General features: G+C 45.3%; 1 protein-coding gene across 10 annotated transcripts in view; it reads left to right on the forward strand.

Annotated features, from left to right (window-relative positions):
* Positions 1–21,910, forward strand: part of Cd99l4 (CD99 molecule like 4) — a 65,257-nt gene extending 43,347 nt beyond the window's left edge. For 2 of the 10 annotated variants that reach the window (XM_039110935.2, XM_063288204.1), the window contains 4 exons: positions 611–652; positions 1,293–1,412; positions 1,681–1,776; positions 2,612–3,957. In XM_039110935.2, coding sequence (XP_038966863.1) covers positions 611–652; positions 1,293–1,412; positions 1,681–1,776; positions 2,612–2,691 — 338 coding nt within the window. In that variant the 3' untranslated portion in view covers positions 2,692–3,957. Of the gene's footprint in view, positions 1–610; positions 653–1,292; positions 1,413–1,680; positions 3,958–3,991; positions 4,155–8,793; positions 14,843–18,114 lie in introns of those variants that run through there. The other 8 variants (XR_010066450.1, XM_063288199.1, XM_063288200.1 and 5 more) reach the window with 8 other exon arrangements.
* Positions 21,911–24,173: the final 2,263 nt, after the last annotated feature.

The following is a 24,173-nucleotide window of genomic DNA, read 5'->3' on the forward strand; positions in this document are numbered from 1 at the left end:
TGTGTGTGTCTATGTGTGCATGTGTGTGCACATGTGTGTATGAGTGTGTCTGTGCATGTGTATGTCTGTGCATTGTGTGCATATGTGTGTCAGTGTGTGTGTGTCTGTGTGTGTTAGTCCTACAGCTTGCCATGTGGTGATAGTGTATCACCATAAGCAGACGAAACGTTCTGTCATGATGACCTTTGTCCTGTGACCCTTATAAGCAGGGCTGATGTCCTCCCTGACCTCTGTCCGCATTCCCCTGTTTTGCGTCTCTCTGACGTTTAAGAACTTGTTAAATGTGAAAATGTCAGATGTGGTCTCACGTGTTTGCGTTTGTCTGTGCTCGGACTCATGTTTGGCATAGATGTGGAGAAGATTTGCAGTGCCATTGAACTTCCTCTTGCTCATCTCTCGGATGAGAACCCTGGCTCCCACCCTTGTGAGGCAGGGCTGCTCAGTGCAGCTGCCCCAGTGAATAGGGAAGAACTCGACTTGAAGCCAGGGCCTCGAGAACACTGTGTGTGACAAGGGCTCAGTGTACAGAAGTCACCATCTCACGGGGTCACGGGGTCATAGGGGTCACAGGGGTCAGAGCACACACTAAGTGCTCTTGTCCTTCCTCCAGGTGGCGGTGGTGGTTATGGCAGCCATGATGACCCTGGATCCGGTGGGTATCCTCGGCCCAAAGTTTCTGTTGGGATCACAAGGAAAACGACGCTGGCCCCACTCTGGCCTCAGGGCTGCGCTTCTCCGCCGGCCCTGAGTGTTAATTCCCGTCGCCATCTGCACGATTTAAAAGGAGATAAAACCTGGGTTGCTCTTGATCCTGCAGGCTACAGGGCATGGTTTCTTGACCCTTGACCCTGCTGCCCTTTGCAACTGTGAAGGGGGTGGACACCTAAGCCGCAAAGGCCGCTCACCTCGGGATCCCTAGGCGTAAGCACTGGGCACAGAACCATCCCTGGCATCCATTGCACTGCAATCCTGCGTCCCTTGTTGGAATTCAGTTCCTTCTGAGACGCTGCCCACTGCTCCATCCTGCCGCATACGCTGCAGTAGTCAACGCAGGGCTTTGGGGGGGCGGGGCTCGCATCCAAACCACCAGAGAAATTCAGCTGTGCAGTGCAGGCGACATGAAGACCCCCGCCCCAGGGTAGGCGACCCACGTGGTTAGGACGGTCTGAGCGTCCGCCTCATAGACGTGAAGGTCATGGACCTCCGAGCCAGTGTGACCTGGGGACCTCGGAGCAGCTGAGTCCCGGAGGCTGCAGTCACGTGCTCAGCTCCGCCCCTTCTTCCGTACGCAGGCGCAGTGACAGACCCCGGCACCATAGCGGGCCTGGTCAGCACCCTGGCCGTGGCCCTTCTCGGAGCGGTGTCCGGCTACCTCTCCTACCAGCACCGGAAGTTCTGCTTCAGCGTCCTGCGTGAGTACAGCAGTGCTGCCTATGGTCTGCAGAAACCACTAGGCTTCCCTGCCCATCCACCCGCCCTTCCTAACATGCCGTGTCCTTCACTCGCTCCCTCAGGCTTGCCTCCTTCTCTCCCTCCCTGGACTCGCGTGGTGCCACGGACAGCACAGAGCCCAATCATTGGATCCTCCGTCCATGTCCCTGCACGAAGGGCTCAGTGGGCAGCGCTCAGTCTCAAGGGCTCCTCTGTTTCACATGGCCTCCTTTGTTTTGCCATTCGCAGGCGGCCTGGAGGAAGCCTACATGAAGGGGGAGAACCTGGAAGCCGTGGTGTGCGAGGAGCCCCGGATGGAAGCCTCGATGTGCGAGGCGCCCCCAGGTGAGGGCTTTTCTGTCCAGTCCTCAGCTCCTGTATACTCAAATGACACAGCCCCTATATATGCAAATGATTCGGCCACTATGTACGCAAATGACGCAGCCCCTGTGTGCGCATCATGGGCCACCCCACCTCTTGGCTGTCGAACCACATGCGTCCTGGGCGCTCCCATTCCGGGCTGGGGTGGGTTTTGCTTCCGAACCTGCACTGCGGTCCTGTCCGTTTGTCGTTTGTCCTTAGCTGTACATCTGAGTCTGGACCTGGCCTCGAACTCACGCCTGTAGCCGGAAGTGGCTTTGAACTTCCGATGCTCTGCTTCCTCCTCCTGAGGGCTGGGCTTACAGCCTTGGCTCCACATCTGTCTCTAAGCTTCTCGGTGGGAAAATGGCTAAAGAGAGGAAGCCAGACTTTCTGTTAACCACCCCTGGGGTCCCTGAGCACTTCCAGGGGTGGAGTGCAGGAGGGGGGGTCCCGGAAGCAGTCGTCATCACACGGAGCCACCACTGGAGGGATGAGTACCCCTGTGAAGGCATCAGATCCCACCATCCACTAGTCTCAGCGTAAGCGAGCCCATTCTGCAGATGGAGAAATCGAGGCACAGCTTTCTGAGCAGCCGGCCGGACTTCCACCTCTGTTTCTCTTGGCTCGCCCTGAGCTCTGTCCCCACGGAGGCAGTAAGGGGCAGTGGGCAGTAAGGGGCAGTGGGCAGTAAGGGGCAGTGGGCAGTAAGGGGCAGTAGGCAGGCCTGGGATGTGCACGCAGCCTAAGTCTAAACCTCTGACAGGGACTTGGGAAGGGCAGAGGTGAAACCCTCCTCACCTGTGTCTTCTCTCCCTAGTGACGGACTCGACACAACACACACAGCCTGCAGAGCCCCCGGCACCCGAGCCCCCGGCACCGGAGCCGCCCCGGATCTGAGGCCCTGGTCAGTGGTCAGCTCCCCGACACCGGAACCACCCCTGATCTGAGGCCCTGCTCGGTGGTCAGCGCTTGGCACCCGAATATCGTCGGCCCATCCTTTCCCTGGGTTCCTTCCCCGCCCCTGGCTTCTCCCCACACCGCATTTTCCCTGCCAGCCTTGGGTGTGCGTGAGTTGCGATTTCTGTGCCCTTCCGTGCGGACCGCGCTGACCACTGTGCAAAACGGACTCGGGAGAGACTCGGTGCCGAGATCTGCGACCCTGGTTCGACAAGTACTGTGTGCACATTTGTCGTTTTGCGCTGACCACTGAGTGCTGTGAGGAGTGCGCCCAGCTGGCACCTGGTGCATTCAGAGCCCACTTGAGACAAATCAGACAGCTGCAACACATGCTCACACACACACATGTAACACACACGCACACACACGCACACACACATGCACACACAAAACATCACACATGCACACATATGCACACACAGGCACGCGCACAGGCACACACACAGACACACACACACATGCTTGTGTCTGCAGGTGTGTGTTACATGTGCGTGCTTGTGTGTGTGCGTGTGTGTGTGTGCACGCCAGGACCAAAGCTGACACCACTCCTCCTTGGGCTGCACCGTGCATTGTTCTTCGGCCCCCGGGAGTCCTACAGTGAACCTTGCAGGCGGGAGCTCAGGGCATTTCTATGCCATGTGGCCCAATGGTTTGCCACGTCAGAAAATCATTTGTGAGAGTGGAGCGGCCCGCTTGGAAGGCGAGGCCCACAGTGGACGACGTGATTGGCTCCGTGTATCCCACAGGCTGCACATCACCTCTGCTGAGCTGCAGCAGGAACCTGACCAATGAGCCATCCTGCTGCTATGCTGTCTTCTGGCGGCTCAGGAACCCGGCCATGGAAGCCATGGTTGTTGGTGGTCATCTCAGCTCCTAGGATTTGTTGGGCCCTACCTTGGGGTGTTTCCCTTCCCCTTCGCTGAGCCTTTTAGCCTGCTATAGCAAGTTGTTTACACCCTTGGCAGCTGCTCTTGGCCCCTGATTTGGGGCGGGACTTTCCATGGCACCCTTTCTCCCACCGAGCCTTCCAGCTTGTTGTTAAGAAGTTGTTTATGCCCCTGATTGGGCCTGGGACTGTCCACCATACAGACTTTTCCTGTTTTCCTGATTGGGGATTTTCACCTGCCTTGTTGTTTTTCCATGGCTTTTGCCTCGGGTATATAAGGAGATCTCAGTAAAGCCTTGGTGGCACTCTCTGAAAACGGGTGACCCGTGTACGTGTTTTCTTTCAATCCTGCAGACCTATGCCCGATATTTACACACTGGCAGCACAGGCGTCCTCATTTGGAGGTCCCATGGAGATCGGGAAAGAGAGGACAACCTGATGGGATCATTCCAAAAGGCCAGCCGGCAAGGAAGCGGAACGTATTGGGGACAAGTGGTGACCACTGGAAAATCTAGAAGTAAGTAGCGCTACAAAGGTTTTGTCTTAGCGATGGAAGCTACAAGTTCCTCATTATTGGTTGTAGATCAGCTTGTAAGTTTACTCAAACAACAAGGTACTGGTATTAAGGTAAAGATAGCCCAAGAGTTTGTTAAAACTATAGAACTAGTCAGTCCTTGGTTTATAGCTAATGGAGGTTTGAGTATTCCAGATTGGAAACAGGTTAAATGGGATTTACAGAAGGCCCTCCAGGATGGGGGATCAGAGAACATTCCAATTGCTACCTTTTCCTTATGGAGGATAGTGAAGGACGCTTTACTTAGTGAAAATGCGAGGGTCAAAGTACATATGGAAATTGAAAGAACATTTGGAACTGCACAGGATGAACATACTAAAGAGTCAATTGTAGGGACAGCAGTGACTCTGATTCAACTTGCTATGAGTCTGATGCAGAAGAGGAGGTAACATTGGACAGGGAGATGGAGAAAATGAGCCAGGAAAGGCCCCAGTAAGCAGAATTCAGAAGGACCGTAGGAATTGAAAGCACATGCAAAGAAAAATAAAGATTTGGGCTAGTGGTGAGTAAACCTTGCAAAAGGGGACAAGGTAATAATGATAAAATGTTTTTGTATATGTGTTCTTTTAGAGTTATGCTAAAATCTAGAGAAGTGAAGTCAATTCCCATAGATGCTTTTAGTCTTTGGACCCTGATTAGAGACAGTTTACAACCTAGACAAGAGAGAAAATGGGTTTGAGAGAAACAGTCCTTCTGGACTCTCCACAGATGCTTTGTGAAAGAAGGGAAATGAGCTTAAGCTTTTTTGGAGCTCTCCTGGGGACAGAAGGAGGTGGGAAACCACTTGCCTCCTTCCTGGCTCCTATTGGAGAACTGCTTATTTCTGGCTCCGGGTCCATTACGTAGGATATCTGGGTCTTTTGGTGGGACACCATCTAGCTCCTTCCCTCTATGTCTATTGTCTGTCCTTGGTGCACCAAGCTGTCCATGTTTGTCAGTTTATGGCTAGGTTTTGCTTCTAGTTGCTTGAATGTTTTCTGTTTCATGTTTAAAAGAAAAAAAAATGGTTGAAACTTTAAATGCTGGTTGATTCCCCCCTTGATTTAGTTTTAAGTCCTTTCAAGAAAGGAACAAATAAATAAAAAGCAGTTTTAATTGACCTTTGGAAACCCTGCATCATAGATAACTGGTTATCTCTGGTGTTAACTATCATGCGTGTCTCTGACTGGATCTGGCCTCAATGGAGGAATGTAGCTAGGAGCCTAGGTCTGTCCACTGGGGAAGCTCCCCAGGCGGCTGGCTAAATGTTTACACTAGCTGACCTTAAAGGTGCCAGCAGCTTCAAAGCTTCTATGGTAAGGGAGCTGATGGCTGTTTCTCTTAGAGAAATCTTTGACTTGGATTATTGGATTCAACAGGTAACAAGGTGCTTCTTTTAAAATGACAGCTAGAAAAAGTAAGAATGGTGTTTGATCCAAATACTAAAGATATGTGTAGTCACTTTATTTTTTTCTGTTTGGTTTTAATGTATAATACACTCTACATATATTGGCAATAGGTTATTGGCTTTTAAGTTATTGGGTATGGTTAAAAATTGGTAACATTGGTAACAGAAAGTTGGCTTAAACCTGGAGTCATTCTAGACAACATGTGGCATGAGCCAACTCAGGGAAACAGGTATAGATTGGGATAATATTTTAATATAACTTTTATCATGGAAACCGGACTTATAAAAGAATTTAGGGCAATGTCTCTTTGTTAAGGTATTAGAGCCTGCACCATCGTTCGTTCATATGCAAGACTTGGCGGTCATACTTTATAGCACCAGGAATGGACTTGGAGTTTTTGGAGAGACTGGATTTTGGAGAATAGATTGTTTGTCGGAGGGTGAGTTTTGCTTTCCAAAGTTGTGGTTGTGCTCTGGTATTATAAGGGAAACTTAAAGATTGTGGTTAATGATTGCCAGTGTTACATTGACTACAGTTTACAGTCCGATCACAGACAGACTCAGGATTCTAACTCATACATATTTGTAGTTAAGGAAAAATCAAACAGGTGGATATTGTTAGAAAGGGTTGATGAGGCTATGGAACTTGTAAGAGCATTACAGCCTGGTTGCTTACTCCAAGTGCTATTTCAAGATATACATATAGAATTATTATAAGTTTACGAGATTGTTTATATGCTGTTTCTTTGCACTCTGGGGCTGTTATGAAATATTTAATTTTTGTGTTTTCTTGGGTGTTGTTTGCCTTGACTATACATTTGTATGCCTTTTTGAAAGAAAAATGTATTCATTTTTATTTATTTTGGTGAATTGTTCTTTGGCTGACTTTTGTCTGTGGTCCCTCTGCATACAGTTCCCTCAGTGGCCAGTAGAGGGCACTAGATACCCTGTTACAGATGATGGTTAAGCAGCCTATAGGTTCTGAGTGAGCAGCAGATTTTTGCATTGGGTTCTGTTGTTTATGACCTGGAGTTTGCCTCTCCCCTACTGTTTATCTCTGGTGTTAACTGTCATGTGTGTCTCTGACTGGACCCCGCCTCACTGGAGGAATGTAGAGCGCTGTGACAGCTGGTCTCCTGGGAGTCAGGTAGTACTGTCTCTGTTTAGGGTGGGCCTCGGGTGTCTCTGGTTAGAGCAGGCCTCCAGGGTCCCTGGAGTACAAACCCACAGGCCTAAGAGAATTTTGAGAGAGTGTGTACTATTATTTTCTACCGTCCCTTCACATTTCCTACATCTTTAATTGAGTACAGAGGTGGTAATTATGAATTAGATTTCCTAGGTGCCTCTCAAACCAAGAGTTTGCATGTGACTAAGTTCTAGCCAGAAACATATGAACAGAGTCCATAGGCAAAATGTCTGCCACTTTCTTATTTGTGTTTACCCTCCCTAGCTCTGAGGATCAAATTCCTATATTCTTAAAAATAGTTGCTTTATTCATATCAAGAATGTATGTGTAAAGTATCAATATCTGGTGTTGGGAATTGTCTTATTTTGGCTCCCCAAAAGCTGCACTTCCAGACCTGAGGGTCCCTGAGGACTCCGAGTTGCCATTGCCAATGTTTGGACAGAAAGACAGAAAGACAGAGCAAGGGATTGGAAGAGAGGTGAGGATGAAGAGAATCACCATGATCCAGAGTTAGAAGGATCAGATTTAAGAGCTACAGGAGAGATAGCAGCCTACAACGTAGGTGGAAGGCAATAGAACCCAATTGGGGGAGTGGGGTGTTTCCCAGAAGGTAACAGGGCAGCAGAGATAAAACATAGATTTAAAAGGTGTTAAACCTGGGATGCTGGGTAGAAGGGGAGATGTATGGTAGCTGTCAGGAGGATTAGAAATGTCCAGACATTGATTGTGTGTGTGTGTGTGTGTGTGTGTGTGTGTGTGTGTGTGTGTGTGTTTGTGTGTGTGTGTGTTTCATTCTCAAAATCAGAACTCTTGGGCAGGTGCCATGACTGCACTAAGGAGCCAAAACTGTAATTAATTCACCACTACAGTCTGTTACAGTGAGGTCCCAAGGTCGCATTAACCAGGACACAGAGGGGACACAGCCCAGTCAGCCAATGCACAGTTTATTCAGTTTCAGCAGGATAAAAGTTTCCCACTGTTTCTAGTTCTCTCCAGAAGCTGTTTCCCTAGCAATATCATATCTTGGATCTTAGTGACCCAAACCTCCTTGCAGACTGAGAAACATGTCAGCAGTCCACCTCTTAGATATGTTAGAGGTGCTGCTGTCTAATTAAGCTATAAAGAAAGTTACTTTCTCGTGAGAAAATGACCATGAAGTCCACGTCCTCAGGTTTGCAGCTTGCTTGGCAGACAGAGCACCAGGATCTGCTGCTTCAGGAAGTTGCCTCCTCTGTATCTCAGTGTGGTGAGAGTGACTGAACCATCCTAGGGTGCCCTGCAGCTGGCCGGCTAGGAGCAGTCGCCTCATGGCATTTCTCTAAATTAGAGAAAAATGGGGTCAACCCTAATCCCTAGAGAATGGCTCAGCAGACAGAGGGACCTGTGGCCCTGAATAGCCAGAGAAATGCTGCCCTCTGTGGATTGGCTGCCTACCTTTGGGCTATCACAGGCAAGGGAAAAGTCTCAATATTTGCAGCAGATCCAGTCTTTCCCAATAGCTTGGCCTGTGCCCTAATTAACTTAAGAACACTTAATAATTTTAGTATTAGTAATTTATTCCACATTTCAGCTACATAATTCAGACTGTGCCTAAAACAGGAAAAATGAAAGGAGGTAAAGTCTTAGTAATCTTGGAGGTAAGAATCAGGGACTTTACAGAATTACACAACCCTTGTTGTGTAACAAAACCTTCAAGAAGTTCCGCCTAAGCCTTGAGTGTGACCAAGCAAGACGGAGCCAGAAACAACATTCTGGTTCACGTTTATACCAGACTCAAGGACAATCATACACAATACACAGTCAGTCAGACATTTTATGTCCTTTCCTGCTCCCATGGGAAGCCATGGAGCCAGAAACTCAGGTGATGAACTTCAGTCCAAACAAAGGAAGCCAAATAAAATAACAACCACAATAAAGAACCCTGGTGTGGTGCACACACCTTTGCTGGGGGGACAGAGACTCCATGTCCTCCCTAGCCAGCCAGCCCAGCTGACCTGTCCTATTCCCAGGCAATGAAAACTCCATTTTACAAAAATGGTGAAGGCACCTGAAGAGTAACAACCAAGGTTGTCCTCTGGCCTCCACACAGGCAAGATGGATTCTGGATGGTGTTTCCTTCTCCTCTGGAAGACACAGGAAACTCTACCACTCAGTCCTCCAAGGCTTCAGGCATCCGCATGGAAGGCACAGCAAGAGGAGAGACAGTGTCAGTGCATCCACTGCTCCACCACAGTCTGCTTTCTCACTGGGAAAACAAAGGCCTCCCAGGAATGCTGAAGCCTGCAAAGAGGAGGTAGAAACAGCTTTTGAATGACTCAAAAGTGTTTTTAAAAAATCTATTGAGTGAGTTCTCATTTGAAGTTCATAGAACACTCACTTCCTAGTTGAAAATTGGTATTTGAGGAGCAAATTAAACATCGAAACTTCCTAAAAATGTATCTTAAGGAAACCAAATAGGTCCAAATGATGACTGTTCCTCTGTATAGAAGACTGTTTATTAAGAATATGGAAAGCAAGACAGAATCAGAAAAGCCCACATTCTGTAATTCCTATTAAATTTAGCAATTTAGTTACTATGTTGAATTCTAATTAAAATGTTCAGTTGTTGGGACATAAGAAAGTCACATAGGAACAACAGTAACACTGCAGAGATGGTTGTCTTGTGGTCGGTGGTGAGAGAGGGGCTAAGGGATCAGTGAAAGCTCAGACTGGACCAACAAGCTCATCAGGTAAAGGAGATTGCCACCAAGCCTGGTGACCTGAGTGTGATCCCTGGAATCAGGTCCAAAGGAGAGAACTCCTCCCAAAAGTTACACTTTACTACACAGTACACAGTGGCATTCAGGTGCACAAGTGCACACACACACACACACACACACACACACACACACAGAAAGAGAGAGAGAGAGAGAGAGAGAGAGAGAGAGAGAGAGAGAGAGAGAGAGAGATGAATAAACATAATATATCTTGTAAAGCTCAAACATCACAATGCCTAAGAATGAATCCTAGCATCCAGTCAGTGTTGCGGAACAGAAGGCAGAAGCAGGCCATTCAGCAGGAGCAGCAGGCCAAGTCTTCAGCAAGCTAGTGAGTTTCTAAGAATGTGGGTCCTGAGCCAAAAAAGTCGGGAACCAGGCTGTGTCTGAACAAAGGGACCATCAAAGGAATTTTTGAGAACTGGATGCAGGCGTTTGCATTTCTACCAGAATTATTGTTAATGTTGGCATTCATTCTACACTCCACCCAGCAGTTACCTAGCAACAGCCAGGTAGGCCTGGCTTGCTATAAAAGGACTCTTTGGCCTCTCTTATGTTCTCTGACTCTCTAAACCCTTTGCTTTCCCTGACCCCTTTCCCTTTTTCTTCCCCTCCCCCATTGCTCTTCACATGTTTCTATCCAGCTTCTTCTCCTCTCTTCTCTCTTTCTCTCTCTCTCTCCCTCTTTCCATCTTTCTCTCCTCTCCCTCTCTCTCTGTCTCCTCCTTTTCTCTGCCTCTTCTCCCTCCTCAACTCCCCTTCTCATGCCCCTAAATAAACTTTATTCTATATGAGTCCCCATGCAGGGAGGATGCCTCAGCATGGGCCCGCTGAAGTGCCCCTCACACCACACTCTATAAAATGTATTCTTTTCCTTTTCGACCAAGCCAGCTCAGTCATTCAAAGGTTATGCAGGGCAGGAGTGAGGATTAAAAAAAGAAAAAAGACAATTAGACATCAATTAACACAACTCCAGCCAGTGCTGAGGCTGAAGCAGCTTTATTTCTCTCTGTCTGCTTTTGTATCACTTTAATTACATGCAGAACGGTCAGATCCTTTCTGAGCCAAGGAACAAGCAAGGTGATAAACAAAATCCTGGAACCATCTTTCTGGGGCTTAATCTGGATGACCAAGACCAAAGGATTGCCACACAGGCTTCAGCTGAGCCTGCTCTGAGCTTTGCATTAACTCAAAAGTAAATGTTCTTAATCAGGGCCTATATCCTGAGTACTGGCCCAAAGTCAGATTTCCACCTTGAGCTGAAGTCTTTTGCCCTGATAATGTCAGATTCCTGCCAAGTGTCTAGAAGCAAGTGGCCCCCAAAGGCTCTCTACACTTTTTATAAAACACATCAATTCTAACCGGCAGAAGGGTGCTGTGTGGAAAGGTAGAGATGCTTGAGTGAAGCAAGCAGGTAACAAAACATTGTGATACTTCAGTGACACCTCACCCTTCAGTACTGAGGAGGAGCTGGGCTAAAGTGTCCATAGCAGTAATTTCTCAATGGTAGGGAGATGCTATATCATTGCATTTCTCTTTATTTTAAACAACCATGATTTTTTTTCAGGATGCACACATGATATTTATTTGATTATCAGTTACTATTTATGTGATGTGTATGGGTATTTTTTTTGCAAGTATGTGGTGTCCACATGAATGCCTGATGCTCTAGAAAGCCAAAGAGGGCATCAGATCCTGTCAGTTGTGAGTTGACAGGTTCTTCTTGAGTTGAACTTGGGTTCTCTGTTAAAACAGCCAATGCTCTCAACCACTGAGCCAATCTCCCTGCGTAAGCCATCCCCAAATAGGAGTTGGAACTGCCATTTCCACATCTAGCTGCCGGGATAAAGAGTCCCATGTCTAAATCCCATCTGTGAGTTCAGAGCCTTCCAGGGTATCTGAAAAGATCTTCTCAGTACAGGCCCAACACCTCTGAGACTTTCTCATGCTCTTCCCACCCCAGCTTTAGTCTCCTTGATGGTGGCCTGGTTCCTTGAAAACGAAAGAAGTAAAAAGTTCTTAAGAAGCTGTGGCTTTTTGTTTAGCTTCTGGTTTTAGTGGCTTTGATGAAAAGCTGGATTATAGGAAAAAGATTTTGTACATCAATTTGCGATCATAGAATTCATATCCAACAAACTGGTGAGAACTGGGTTCAGAGCTGGAGAGGGGAGACTCAGAAGGAACTTGAGAACTGTCCAAAGCTACATCCTATTTCCCTTTGCAACTGCAGGAGCGGGAGAGGCTGATTTCACAGATGTGCTGTTTTGTGTTGTACTAGGCTTGATAGTGAGAAAGAACAGTGCCTCCCTTTGTAGCCTCAAACTCCAGGCTCTCCTGTCTCGGTTCCCCAAGCATCAGGAGGGCAGGTGTGGGCTGCCACAGCTCTAGCAGGAACAGGATGATTTCTGTGTTCTGTTCTCTTCTTCATGGGCTGAGGCTGAGCCTGGAGTCTCCATGTCAGTAGCATCCTTCAAGGCTGTTCCTCTGCAGCTCTGAAACTTTTTTTTGTTTAATTTTTTTATGTAAACCAAGTTTATTTTTCCTTTTAAGTAGTGTTCTTAAAGCACTACAGCTAGGTAAACAATGTGAATTGGTATAAGTCATCTGAAAAGCCAGAGTTTTGTTTTCATTGTTGTTGTTTTTTGATGAGTTTTTAAAAAGATGCAGCCTATTCTAACAGGATAAATATTTTTAACCATTTCACTTTGAGTTGATGAAGGCTCACAAATGAGCAACACTCCTCATTGAGGAAAACAAAAAGCTATTGTCCACAAGGGACAGCTCACACACACAAACAAAAAGAGCTGTGTAAAAATAACCCACTGTGCCCATATTAAATCTTGACCCCTGGGGAGATGCCTGGGGAGGTTCACTGTCAGAATATTCAAGCCCTGGGGCTCCCTCTACAGGAACAACTTGAAAACCTTGAAAACTTCATTTGTAAGTAACAAGAAAAACCTGATTTTACCTAAGCTATAAAATTTTAAAGCTCAGAGGTAGCATTTGAACATTTTTAGTTGGAAACCTCTCTGGAAGGTTTCTTGCTCTAAAGCACCCATGAAACGGGTGCAGCCACTGTCTTTGCTATTGTTCCAGTCCTTTCTGTACAGCAACACAGGGACAATCATCTCCAGTCTCTGAACTGCAGTCGACTGTGAGCATAGCTCCAGTGTGGGACAGCTAGCTTTCCTCCAGTTCTTAGGGACAGCATTCTTAACATGTGAATGCCTGTAGCATCTCTCATCTTTGGCCCTTCTTCCTCCCTCCTTCCTGTCCTTCTATTTGTCTGTGCTAGACAAGGTTCTGCCATTAGACTGTCGCCCCACATCTGAGTTTCTTTTCATAGGAGTAAATCACCAAATCATATAAAGTGACATCCCCAGAGATGACAGCTTGTTTCCCTGTCACTTCCTTGTGGCTGTTCTCTTGAGAAAGGCTCTCAATGCACAGCCCAGACTTAACACAGCCTAGAGACCCTCCTGCCTCTGCCTCCCAGTCCATGTCGCTTTCATCTGAAATGAGATTAAAAACTCAAATTTCAGTGTATCTCCCTAGTACTGGGAGCTTTCTCTCTTGAAGATGCTCTGACAATTTAGTGGGCCAGCATTGATTTGAATCAGTTTGACCTTGGGTTGGCAAAAATATTCCCTGACTTCATGGACTTCATTTCTTCTCTTTGAAAGTCTCTGAGAACCTGGTTCTTATTTTGTTCTTCAGGGCCCAAGAGTCCAGAGATTAGAAATATACCAAAGGTGAAGATTCTAGCAAGAAACCTTGTCCCATAAACTCAGGCCTTAAAAGGAAGGCTAAAGATGACTTAGTGAAGGCAATGTATTTTTACACTCTTTTCATGGGGAAAATACAAATCAGTAAGATAGACAGAAAGAAGACACTAAAGAAAACAGAGCCCTGTCCATGAGACCTTACAGGTATCTGTTGGTTGGGATTCTCTGTAAGCTTCTAGCCCCAACATCATCTCACCTGGATGTTCTACTAACATCATGCCTGGTTGAGTTTACAGTTGTTTAATATCATACATAGAACCAGTGTCGTAGTCAATGTTCTATTGCAATGTAGAGACACCATGAACATGACAACTCTTAGGAAGGAAAACTTTCAATTGGACTTAACATTTTCAGGGGTCTAGTCTATTATTGTCATGGGGGTGGTGGGAACGCAGGAAGGCATGGTAGTAGATAGCTGAGAATTCTACATTCCAACCAGCAGGCAGCAGGAAGGAAGCAAAGACATTGGGCCTAACCTGACCATTGTCAGATTCTCTTTTTGATCCCAAGAAACAAATAGATTTAGGTCTGTGGAGCTTTCCAGACAAATGTGGTGGTTAGGCCCTGTAATTCTAATACCCTGGAGATAGAGAATCAGTCATGGTGAAGACCAATTTCAGCCCACAGTGAGACCCTGTGTCAAAACACACACACACACACACACACACACACACACACACACACACAAAAGTAAAACAAAAACACAAGAACCTGAAGAAATATACCACACCTTGATTACATAACCTTCTGCATACCCTGAGGGATTACTGGGGTCAGGCTAGTTGGACAATAAATCTTAACAGTGAACAGCACTGATCAATCAAGAGGCCTTGACTGAATACAAAGAAAAAGAGCTTGGAGCATAAGCATTCATTGCTCTCTGCATTCTCAGGGTGGATACAATATAGAAAGCTGCTCAAACTGCATAGTGGACCGTGGCCTCCAATTGTTGGCCAACATACACCCCTTCATTAAGTTGACTCTCCGGCATGTGTTTTAGTAATGGGGAAGGAACTCATGTGGTAGGACATCTACAAATCAGTGTGAAAAGGCAGGCATGTTAAAAGTAGGGAAAGGCTCTAATGGAAGCTTCATAAACAAGAAAATCTCCAAATTGCAGTCTTTAAGTGTAGGGAGCAGCACATATAGATAAAAAGATGGCGCTGACATCTGGTGGTCGTTTGTGGTAAACAACCTTACAGCGCATGTGTTGACATACCTCCAGCATCTACAAGGCCGGGGTGATATTCATGCTCATGAGGTATTTCATGCTCCACCAATTCCTAGAGGACAAATATACAGCCATAGCCTGTTTTGTATATAAGGCTAGTGCCTTTGTTCCTCGGGGTCCCTGTATCAACAATGAGGTGTTCCTGCAATAAAGGCGGTTGAGAAGAATCCGGTGGTGTTGCGTCTTCCTTGCTGGCCGAGGTGGGTGTGCCAACTGGTGGCGTGTACATGGACCTGAGGACATCCTCGTGGATTCAGAACTCTTCAGGCTCAGGACTGCAACGTTGGTAAGTTCCTGAATAAGGGACAATAAAGCTCCTGGATAAGGGACAATAAAGCTCCTGGATAAGGGACAATAAAGCTCCCGGGTAAGGGACAATAAAGTTCTCTGGAGATGAGCAGAGACGATGAAAGCCTCGGTGTAGGGGCCAAGTGAAAAGGGGGATACAAGGTAGAGCAATGCTTTTCTCCCCGATTAACCCGTTGTGGGTAGGACTTGTAATTTTGTTTCTTTTCTTCTTTGTGTGGTGGATTTGTTTCCTTTTGAACTGCCACCATCCTGGACGGGAGTGCATTTGCTGGGAATAGCCAACAAGTGCCAGGCTATGAAGTCGTGTGTAATAAACAGGGCAGCCCACCCTGCTCGTGAAACCGCTAGTAAATAAAAGTTCCCCATATAATGTGGGACAATACAAGTCTGCGGTAGTAAGCGGTGATAAGGCCTCTGGGTATGGAGCAAGTGTAGTGAGTAGGAAATTTAATTTTATGGACCCCGCTCTAGTGGCAGTGTGTTGGTTGATAGCCAACATTATTTTTTGAAGCGTAAGTGTTTTATCTGTGCTTGTGCTCACAGCCCACACAGTAGGGGGGAGCAAAACTAGCCACGGAGCCCCAGTAGCGAGCATGGGGACTTCTCAGTCTCACCCAATTTTTCTGGCTCTTCAAGAGCTGTTTGAAAGAAAAAGGCTTAGGATGAAAAGAAGCACTATAGAGAGATTTCTTAGTGAGTGCGATGCCATTGCACCTTGGTTTGCTGTCTTGGGAATCTCATGGCGGACAGCTGGGATAAGCTGGGGAAGGATTTAGATTTTGCTTGGGAGCAAGGAACCTTAAAGGTGGGGGTTCGGCCGGTATGGCACTTAGTGCGTAGCTGCCTAGAAGATCAGAAATGCTGTCAACAGGCTATAGAAAAGGGACAGGCTGTGTTAGAAATGCTACAGGAGGAATGATCTGAAAAGGCTGAGAGTGAGGCGGGGGAGGACTCTAAGGAAAACAAGAACAAGAACGGAATTTATCCATCCGTCAAAGAACAAGGTCAGAAAAAAAAAGAAAAAAAATTCCAGTTGCTGCCTTTAGTGGCCTGACCTTCAACACTTGCTCACAGAAGGAGAGCGTTCATTAAGAGAAGTTCTTTAAGGGAGCCTACCTTATCTGCTGGCCTTATTCCAAGAGAGGAGTTGATCTCCAACATTAAGTTACCTTTCCCGTTGGTCGTCATTGACATGGAGAGTGCCTTTGATCCTATCCCCTCAGCAGCCAGTTCCTGCCCCTATGGTCAAAATGCCCCAGGTTTGGGGACAGGGGAGCCCCTGAAGTAGTTTCAGACAAAGTCTGCAGCAGACTGTGAGTAACTTTGTTTTGCCAGACAGAACAGGCTTTACTCTAAGATGATAAGAGGAGAAAGTCTTGGTACCGGCTCTTCAGCTTACTCCAACTGGAGGCTTGTGGCCAAGGTCAAGATAAATGTTTTCTTTTCCATGGGCCTTTAGCCCACTGAGACAGTTTGATAAAGGGCTGCTACTGAGGTCCTGAAAGTCCCAGGTGAACTGGTTACAATTCTTTTGTCAGCCACTTGACATCTAACACCCAAGTCTACCGCCAGGCTCCAAGGGTGGGTCTCCGAGGGGCTGGAAAATGCCCCACCAATCTGGCTAAGGTTAAGAAAAAAGAAAAAAAAATGAAAAGATCATTTAAAAACATTAAATGACTTTCAGAAATTACTAGGAAGCATAAATTGGATTTGACCTTATATTAAAATGCCCAATGTAGATTTGCAACCACTCTATGAAATCCTGAAAGGGGATTCTCAACTTACTTCACCCCATGCTTTAACCAAGGAAGCATGATTATCCTTAAGGAAAGTAGAAGAAAGACTGGAAAAGGCAATGCTAAGAAGGTACAAGGAAAAGGAAGATCTCCTTTTATGTATACTGAGAACCTTTCGTCAGCCTACAGGAGTGCTATGGCAACAAGGACCGCTTCTTTGGATTTATCCCCATATTTCTCCTAATAAGACCTGAATATTATCCTTCTGCCATTGAACAGCTTGCTATGTTAGGCATTAAATCTTGCATTCAGCATTTTGGTATTGTACCCAAGAAAATTATTATACCATATACTACAGCTCAGATGGAAACATTGTGTGCCTTGATAGATGATTAGGCCATATTACACTGTAGTTTTGATGGAGAGTTTGACAATCATTATCCTAAGGATCCTTTGTTACAATTTTTTACTGAACATCCAGTGATCTTTCCTAAGGTCACTGCCTCAGAGCCTTTGTCTGGAGTGTTAGATATTTATACAGATGGCTCCAAAACAGGTGTAGGTGCCTATATGGTTGATTCTCAAGAACCAGTATTAATTCAATACAGTCCAGGCACCCCCCAAATTACAGAATGTAAAGTTGTATTGGAAGTTTTTAAAAGATTTCATGATCCTTTTAATTTAATTTCTGATTCTGCTTATGTAGTTAATGCTGTGCGCTCACTTGAAATTGCAGGGCCAATTAGGGTGACTAGTACTGTATGTCAAATTCTTTTAGAATTACAAAAATTGATTTGGGCCAGAAAAAATAAATTTTTCATACAACATATTCGATTTAAAATCTCTAGAGCTGCAGCCCGTGATGTGGTATTATGTTGCCAGAATTGTGTTCAATTTCACTACCCTCCTCAGGTGGGAATCAACCTTTGTGGTCTGATTCTGCTAAAAATTTGGCAGATGGATGTCACACACATATCTCAATTTGAAAATTTAAAATATGCTCATGTTTCTGTTGATACCTGTTCCGGTATTATACATGCCACTCTGATGACTGGTGAAAAGGCTCGTAATGCCATTAGTCATTGCTTAGAGGCATGGGCAGCCTTGGGGAAAGCCTGATAGTCTCAAGACAGACAACGGGCCTGCCTACACAGCAAAGTCCTTTCAGTCATTTTGCCAGACAATGCAGGTCGAGCATACTACTGGATTACCGTACAATCCCCAGGATCAAGGAATTGTGGAAAGAGCACATTGTACCTTAAAAGAGCTTATACAAAAACAAAAAGAGGGAATTGCCAGCGGCCGAACGCCAAAAGAACAACTTTCTTTAGCTCTTTTTACTCTAAATTTCTTAATTTTGGATGCGCATGGCCACTCTGCTGCAGATCGCCATGCTGCTACTACACCTATGACTAATGCAGAAGTAAAGTGGAAGGATGTCTTAACTGGTGAATGGTGTGGCCCAGATCCCATGATTTCGAGATCTAGGGGAGCTGTTTGTGTTTTTCCACAGAATCAAGACAATCCAATTTGGGTGCCTGAGTGTTTGACTCGCAAACTGCCTCCTGCTACTACTGACAATGGAACTACGCACTCTATTATTGCTGGGAATGGTAATCCAGGTTGATTCACTCACTCTGTGGGTTATTGCCAGATCCTGGCCAGTACTTATGCCAGTTCATAGCAATTCTACTGTTTTGCCAACCTTTTTCTCCACCTCCTGTTTGCGTGATGTTCCCTGTATAGTGCCAAATGGAGAATTGCCCCAACGGTATACTGCCACTAATCTTTCTTTATTACATACCTTATGTTGCACTCTTATAAATTCCTCCCAGGCTTGTGTATGGCTGCGAAGGACAACATTGGCTAATTGGTTAGATCCTATGAGCAGTAGTGCTATGGGCGCTAGTGCCATCCTGGCTGCTTTGAGTCAAGTTACCCAAGGAGCCTCTTCAGGCAGCGGAGACACATCAGCCAATAATTCTGCTGAGTTGAACATTACAACTTTGATTATGATGCATAATTGTAGTTTTCCATCACGCCCGGGGCAAGGCAATCACACACTGGATAACTCTACCTGTCGTAGAGTCCTACCTACTTGCCCCCCATATCAAAAGTTTCCACCTGATTTTACCCCATGTCAGAGTCCATTCCATAGAGCAAAACAATTCCTACCGGGATTTGAATTTTCCCCTCCTCTTGGCCATGTACAGTTTGATTGGGGGGGAAATAAGACTGGCAAGCATAATTTTTGGCCTTGGTATCAATGGGTATTATCAAATGAGCAGGGAGCATATACATCTCTAATTCCTTTTACCCGATTATTAGGTGAAGACTTTACATTGTATAATATTTCAGCCACTAGAACAAATAACAAAACCAGTTTAGTAAATGTAAAGATTAATGGCCTTTTAGCAAATGATACTGCCGTTGGTGCTTCAGTATGTGTTAGACCACCTTTCTTCTTTCTGATAAGCACTAATGTAGGCGATGATGCTTTAAATTGTAATAACTCTGCTGTAGTATGCTCTTTAGCTGAATGCTGGAATGGCACCAATGATACCACAGTGATGGTCAAGATTCCCTCCTTTGTGCCAATCCCAGTAGAGGCCAACCCAGATAGCTTTCCTATTCTTAATTTGCTAAGAACCAGAAGGGATTTTGGAATTACAGCAGCCATAATTTCAGCTATTGTGCTGTCTGCTGCTGCAGCTACCACAGCTACAATTGCTATGACTAATCAAGTACAGACGGCTGAGACTATCAATCAGATTGTGGAAAGAACCGCAGTGGCACTAGAGATACAAGAAGAATTTAATACCTACTTGGCATCTGGCTTTCTATTAGCTAATCAATGGATAGATTTAATCCAAGAACTAATTGAAGCATTATATCATATGACACGGCTGTCCTGCCTTTCCTCCCTTAGAGGTTTATGCATTACTCTTTTACAAGCTAATTTTTCTCAGTATTCTCAACACAGCAAAGAAATCTCGAATTATCTGAAAGGAAACTGGTCCATGAAAACAGAGCAACTATCGAGACAATTGCTGGTGCAGATTGCTGTCCTTAACAACACTAGATTGGAACCTATCACGTTTGGAGATTTCACCTCATGGATTACCAATGCTTTCTCCTTTTTTAAAGAATGGGCTGGCATGTTTGCCTGGGGGGCCATTGTCCTCTTGGGATGCAGAGTATGTCTCTGGCTCCTCTGCTGTTTAAAGAGAGCATGCCAGACACAAAGCGATTGTTTACCAGCCTATGGTCACCATTGAAAATGGTGCTTCTCCCAACATACGGCTGGCCTCTTTGAAAAATTAAGAGTTCGCCCTAGATCTTTTTTGTCACTATCAAGTGAAGTCATTGTATCCAGAGACGGGCAACTTTCCTTGGGCTAGGACCAACCTAAGACATGGGGCCCGGTGGCGATAGGGTAACCCTATGACAGATAAGACTGAGTCGCCAAGAGGAACGACCTAAGACAGGAGCAATGACAATATTGACGTGACACCCTGATCTAGACCAGTCATAGACAGAGGTGGCTATACCCCATTTAAACATACAGGGTGGTCAAATGCTCTTCTGCCCAGTTTCTCCCCCAATAAAAACACACGTATAGCCTAGAACGGTGTGTTACAGCATAAGTTCATTTCTCGCCATTGGGGTGCAGTCCTAACTGCAAGAGTGGCTTGCCATGGCCAAGCTGGGCACTCTGTGAGACATGTCTGATCTCTCTCAGACCACTACTTCCATCTAATGGCTTTTTTATAAAACAAAAAAGGGGGAGTTGTAGGGAGCGGCACATATAGATAAAAAGATGGCGCTGACATCTGGTGGTCGTTTGTGGTAAACAACTTTACAGTGCATATGTTGGCATACCTCCGGCATCTACAAGGCCGGGGTGATATTCATGCTAATGAGGTATTTCATGCTCCATCAATCCCTAGAGGACAAATATACAGCCATAGCCTGTTTTGTATATAAGGCTAGCGCCTTTGTTCCTCGGGGTCCCCGTATCAACAATGAGGTGTTCCTGCAATAAAGGCGGTTGAGAAGAATCCAGCGGTGTTGCATCTTCCTTGCTGGCCGAGGTGGACGTGACATTTAAGTATACTGTATGTACAACACCAACATTAACAAGTAAAACACATCCAAATTTCAAGGAGAGACATTCTAGGCATGGTGGCACATGTGTATAATCCTGGAACTTGGGAAGGTGAAGCAGGAGGATCTCTGTGAGTTTGGGTCAGCCAGGACTACATAGTCAGTTAAAGCCACCTTATAGTTTGTCCAAAAAGAAATTTTTTTCAGTGAGATAACATAACAAGTCAAGAATACATAAACAGAAAACTCCAACAGTAGAAGTGTTACTGAGGATGCAGAGTGATAGGAAGCACCCAAACTCCTTGGATGTGGTGTAAGTTGGAACACATTTTTATGCCAATAAAAACTAGGTGTGCCCATACCCTGTGATCCTGAAGTCACAGGCCTGTGTACACTGCATTAGAGGATCTGCCTTCTCTGATCCAACACCTGCATTTCAAGACACAGGAAGCAGAGCCACACTGGCTCCAGGGTGAGTCCGCAGCCATAAGTGCTGTGGATCCCCCTCAGTCCTGCAGTTCTTGAGGGCATTGGCTACTAATGGTCCAGATTTGGCTCCTTAACCCGTGGTTAAGTTGTTAGTGCGAGCAGGCTATGTAGTCTCTGGGACCTGAAAAACATTTGACTGTCATTCTTGGAATTAATCTGCTGTGCATGGCTAAAAGCATCTGCACTCAGGAACTACTAGCCGGTGTCTTGGTGATATTAAACATGTACCCTTCCCCTGGAGATTCCCCAGAGTGACCTTAGATTGGTCCTATTTCTAGCTGATAGAATTGGAGGTAGAGCTTAGATTGGCTATGAGCTCCCTGCTTCTGATCTTTTAGATTATCAGGATTTAATATCTTTCCTACAAAAAAAGACAACATAAGAAAACTACAATATATTGAGGTTGGAAGCCCACTCTGGCTGACATCATTACCATGGCATCATTCTGTGAATAGCATATAAAACTGGGCTCTAGCATTCATGTGGTAATTTGTGCCAAAACAAGTTTCCTGAGTGATCAAGACAAGAGAGATGAAGTAATAGAAAATATTTGGTAACTTAAGTACATATGATTTTAAAGTTTTATGCTTGGAAAGTTGTTAACAATCATACAAATATTATTTTAAAATATTTTCTGTGTTCAAACATGTATGGATTAAATAAACTATTAATGAAACATAAGTCTAAAGAAAATAAGAAAACTATCATTATAAGAACTGTGTCTATTTTATCTTTAGTGGGTTAGAGACTCTGGTGATGACCTATATTCTGTAGCCCCATTTAGCTGGGTGTGGTGACACTGGGTGCTGAGGGCCACAATGTATGGACTTTCACCATTGGTTCCAAGCTCTGGGTCAGGATCCTCTCTGTCCCCATAAGGTTTCCAGTCTGGAACTTTTGGTCAAGCTCAGACATGAGCATGGGCTCAGCCTTGAGAATAGTCCTCTGGGTCTGTTGCAGGGTCTCCAAGAATGTGAAAGGGGAGTGGCTAGTAACTTTTACCTAGTGAACATCTCAATATGGGGGGCATCTGACCCTTAGGATGGCAGAAGGTAGGAGGTTAGCCTAATTTTCATTGGTCTCATGGACACATTTATTTTACCATTCCTGAGTTTTACAGCCTCTAGGCACAATGTAATTTTAGATGAACATTTAGGGCCTTTGCCAGATTTAGGGGAAACTTTGGTCATGAAGGTGAGGGCATTGTCAAATCTCAGAGGTAGAGGCAACCCATATACAGAATTCTTTGTCTTCTGATAACAGCAGAGAGTATGGGTCTTTTATTCAACAAGAACTGCCATCCATTTGCCTCCTGTTTCTTTTGGTCACTTGGTTTCTTCCTGTGTCCTTTCTGTCAAGGTGAGGAGTCCCCTTTCTCTAAAGAGGGCCCATGGACACTAGCATTGGCAAATGCATGTCAACTGTTTGTAGTATACGTGTCTTTGCCCTTCTCCCAGCAAAATGAATGGGATGAAGCAAGAAGGTCAGCCCTTTGTGCTGAAGTCCATTGGCTGAGGGACTGGGCCTATACCATCCTGGGTAGGTGACCACTGCAACCTAGTATACCTGATTCCATGTTGAAGAAAACTGTTCCATATGTGCCGCTCCCTACGCTTAAAGACTGCAATTTGGAGATTTTCTTGTTTATGAAGCTTCCTTTAGAGCCTTTCCCTACTTTTAACATGCCTGCCTTTTCACACTGATTTGTAGATGTCCTACCACATGAGTTCCTTCCCCATTACTAAAACACATGCCCGAGAGTCAACTTAATGAAGGGGTGTATGTTGGCCAACAATTGGAGGCCATGGTCCACTATGACAGGTTGAGCAGCTGTCTATATTGTATCCACCCTGAGAATGCAGAGAGCAATGAATGCTTATGCTCCACCCCCTTTCTCTTTATATTCAGTCAAGGCCTATTGATTGATCAGTGCTGTTCACTGTTAAGATTTATTGTCCAACTAGCCTGACCCAGTAATCCCTCAGGGTATCCAGAAGGTTATGTAATCAAGATGTAGTAAATTTCTTTAGGCTCTTGTTTATTTTATTTTTCTTTTTTTTTTTTTTTTTTTTTTTTTTGGTGACAGGATCTCACTGTGGGCTGAAGTTTGTCTTCACCATGATAGATTCTGTCTCCAGGGTGTTAGAATGACAGGGCCTAACCACCACATTTGCCTGGAAATCTCCACAGACCTAAATCTACTTGGTTTTTGGTAATCAAAAAGAGAATCTGACAATGGTCAAGCTAGGCCCAATGTCTTGGCTCCCTTCATGCTGCCTGCTGATTGGAATGTAGAAGTCTCATCTATTTCTCTAGCACCATGGCTTCCTGCCTGCCCTCCCCCACAACAATAATAGACTAGACCACTGAAAATGTTAAGCCAGTCCCTATTCAAAGTTTTCCTCTGTAAGAGTTGTCATGGTCACGGTGTCTCTTCATAGCAATAGAACATTGACTATGACATTGGCACTATGTCTGATCTTAAACAACTGTAAACTCAACCAGGCATGCTGTTGGTAGAACATCCAGGTGAGATGATGTTGGGGCTAGAAGCTCACAGAGAATCCCAACCAACAGATACCTGTATGGTCTCATGGGCAGGTCTCTGTTTTCTTTAGTGTCCCCTTTCTGTCTATCTTACTGATTTTTATTTTCCCCATGAACAGAGTGTAAAAATGCATTGCCTTTACTTCTAATTCATCCTTAGCCTTCTCTTTAAGGCCTGAGTTCGTGTGAAAAGGTTTCTTACTAGAATCTTCACCTTTGGTATATTTCTAATCTCTGGCCTCTTGGTCCCTGAAGAACAAAATAAAAACCAGGTTCTCAGAGACTCTCAAAGAGAAGAAATGAAGTCCATGAACTCAGTGAAAATTTTTACCAACCCAAAGTCAAACTGATTCAAATCAACGCCGGCCCACTAAATTATCAGAGCATCTTCAAGAGAGAAAGCTCCCAGTACTGGGGACAAAAGTTGAA

Source organism: Rattus norvegicus, chromosome 5 (assembly GCF_036323735.1).
Source record: "Rattus norvegicus strain BN/NHsdMcwi chromosome 5, GRCr8, whole genome shotgun sequence".
In the NCBI taxonomy this organism is placed as follows: Eukaryota; Metazoa; Chordata; class Mammalia; order Rodentia; family Muridae; genus Rattus; species Rattus norvegicus.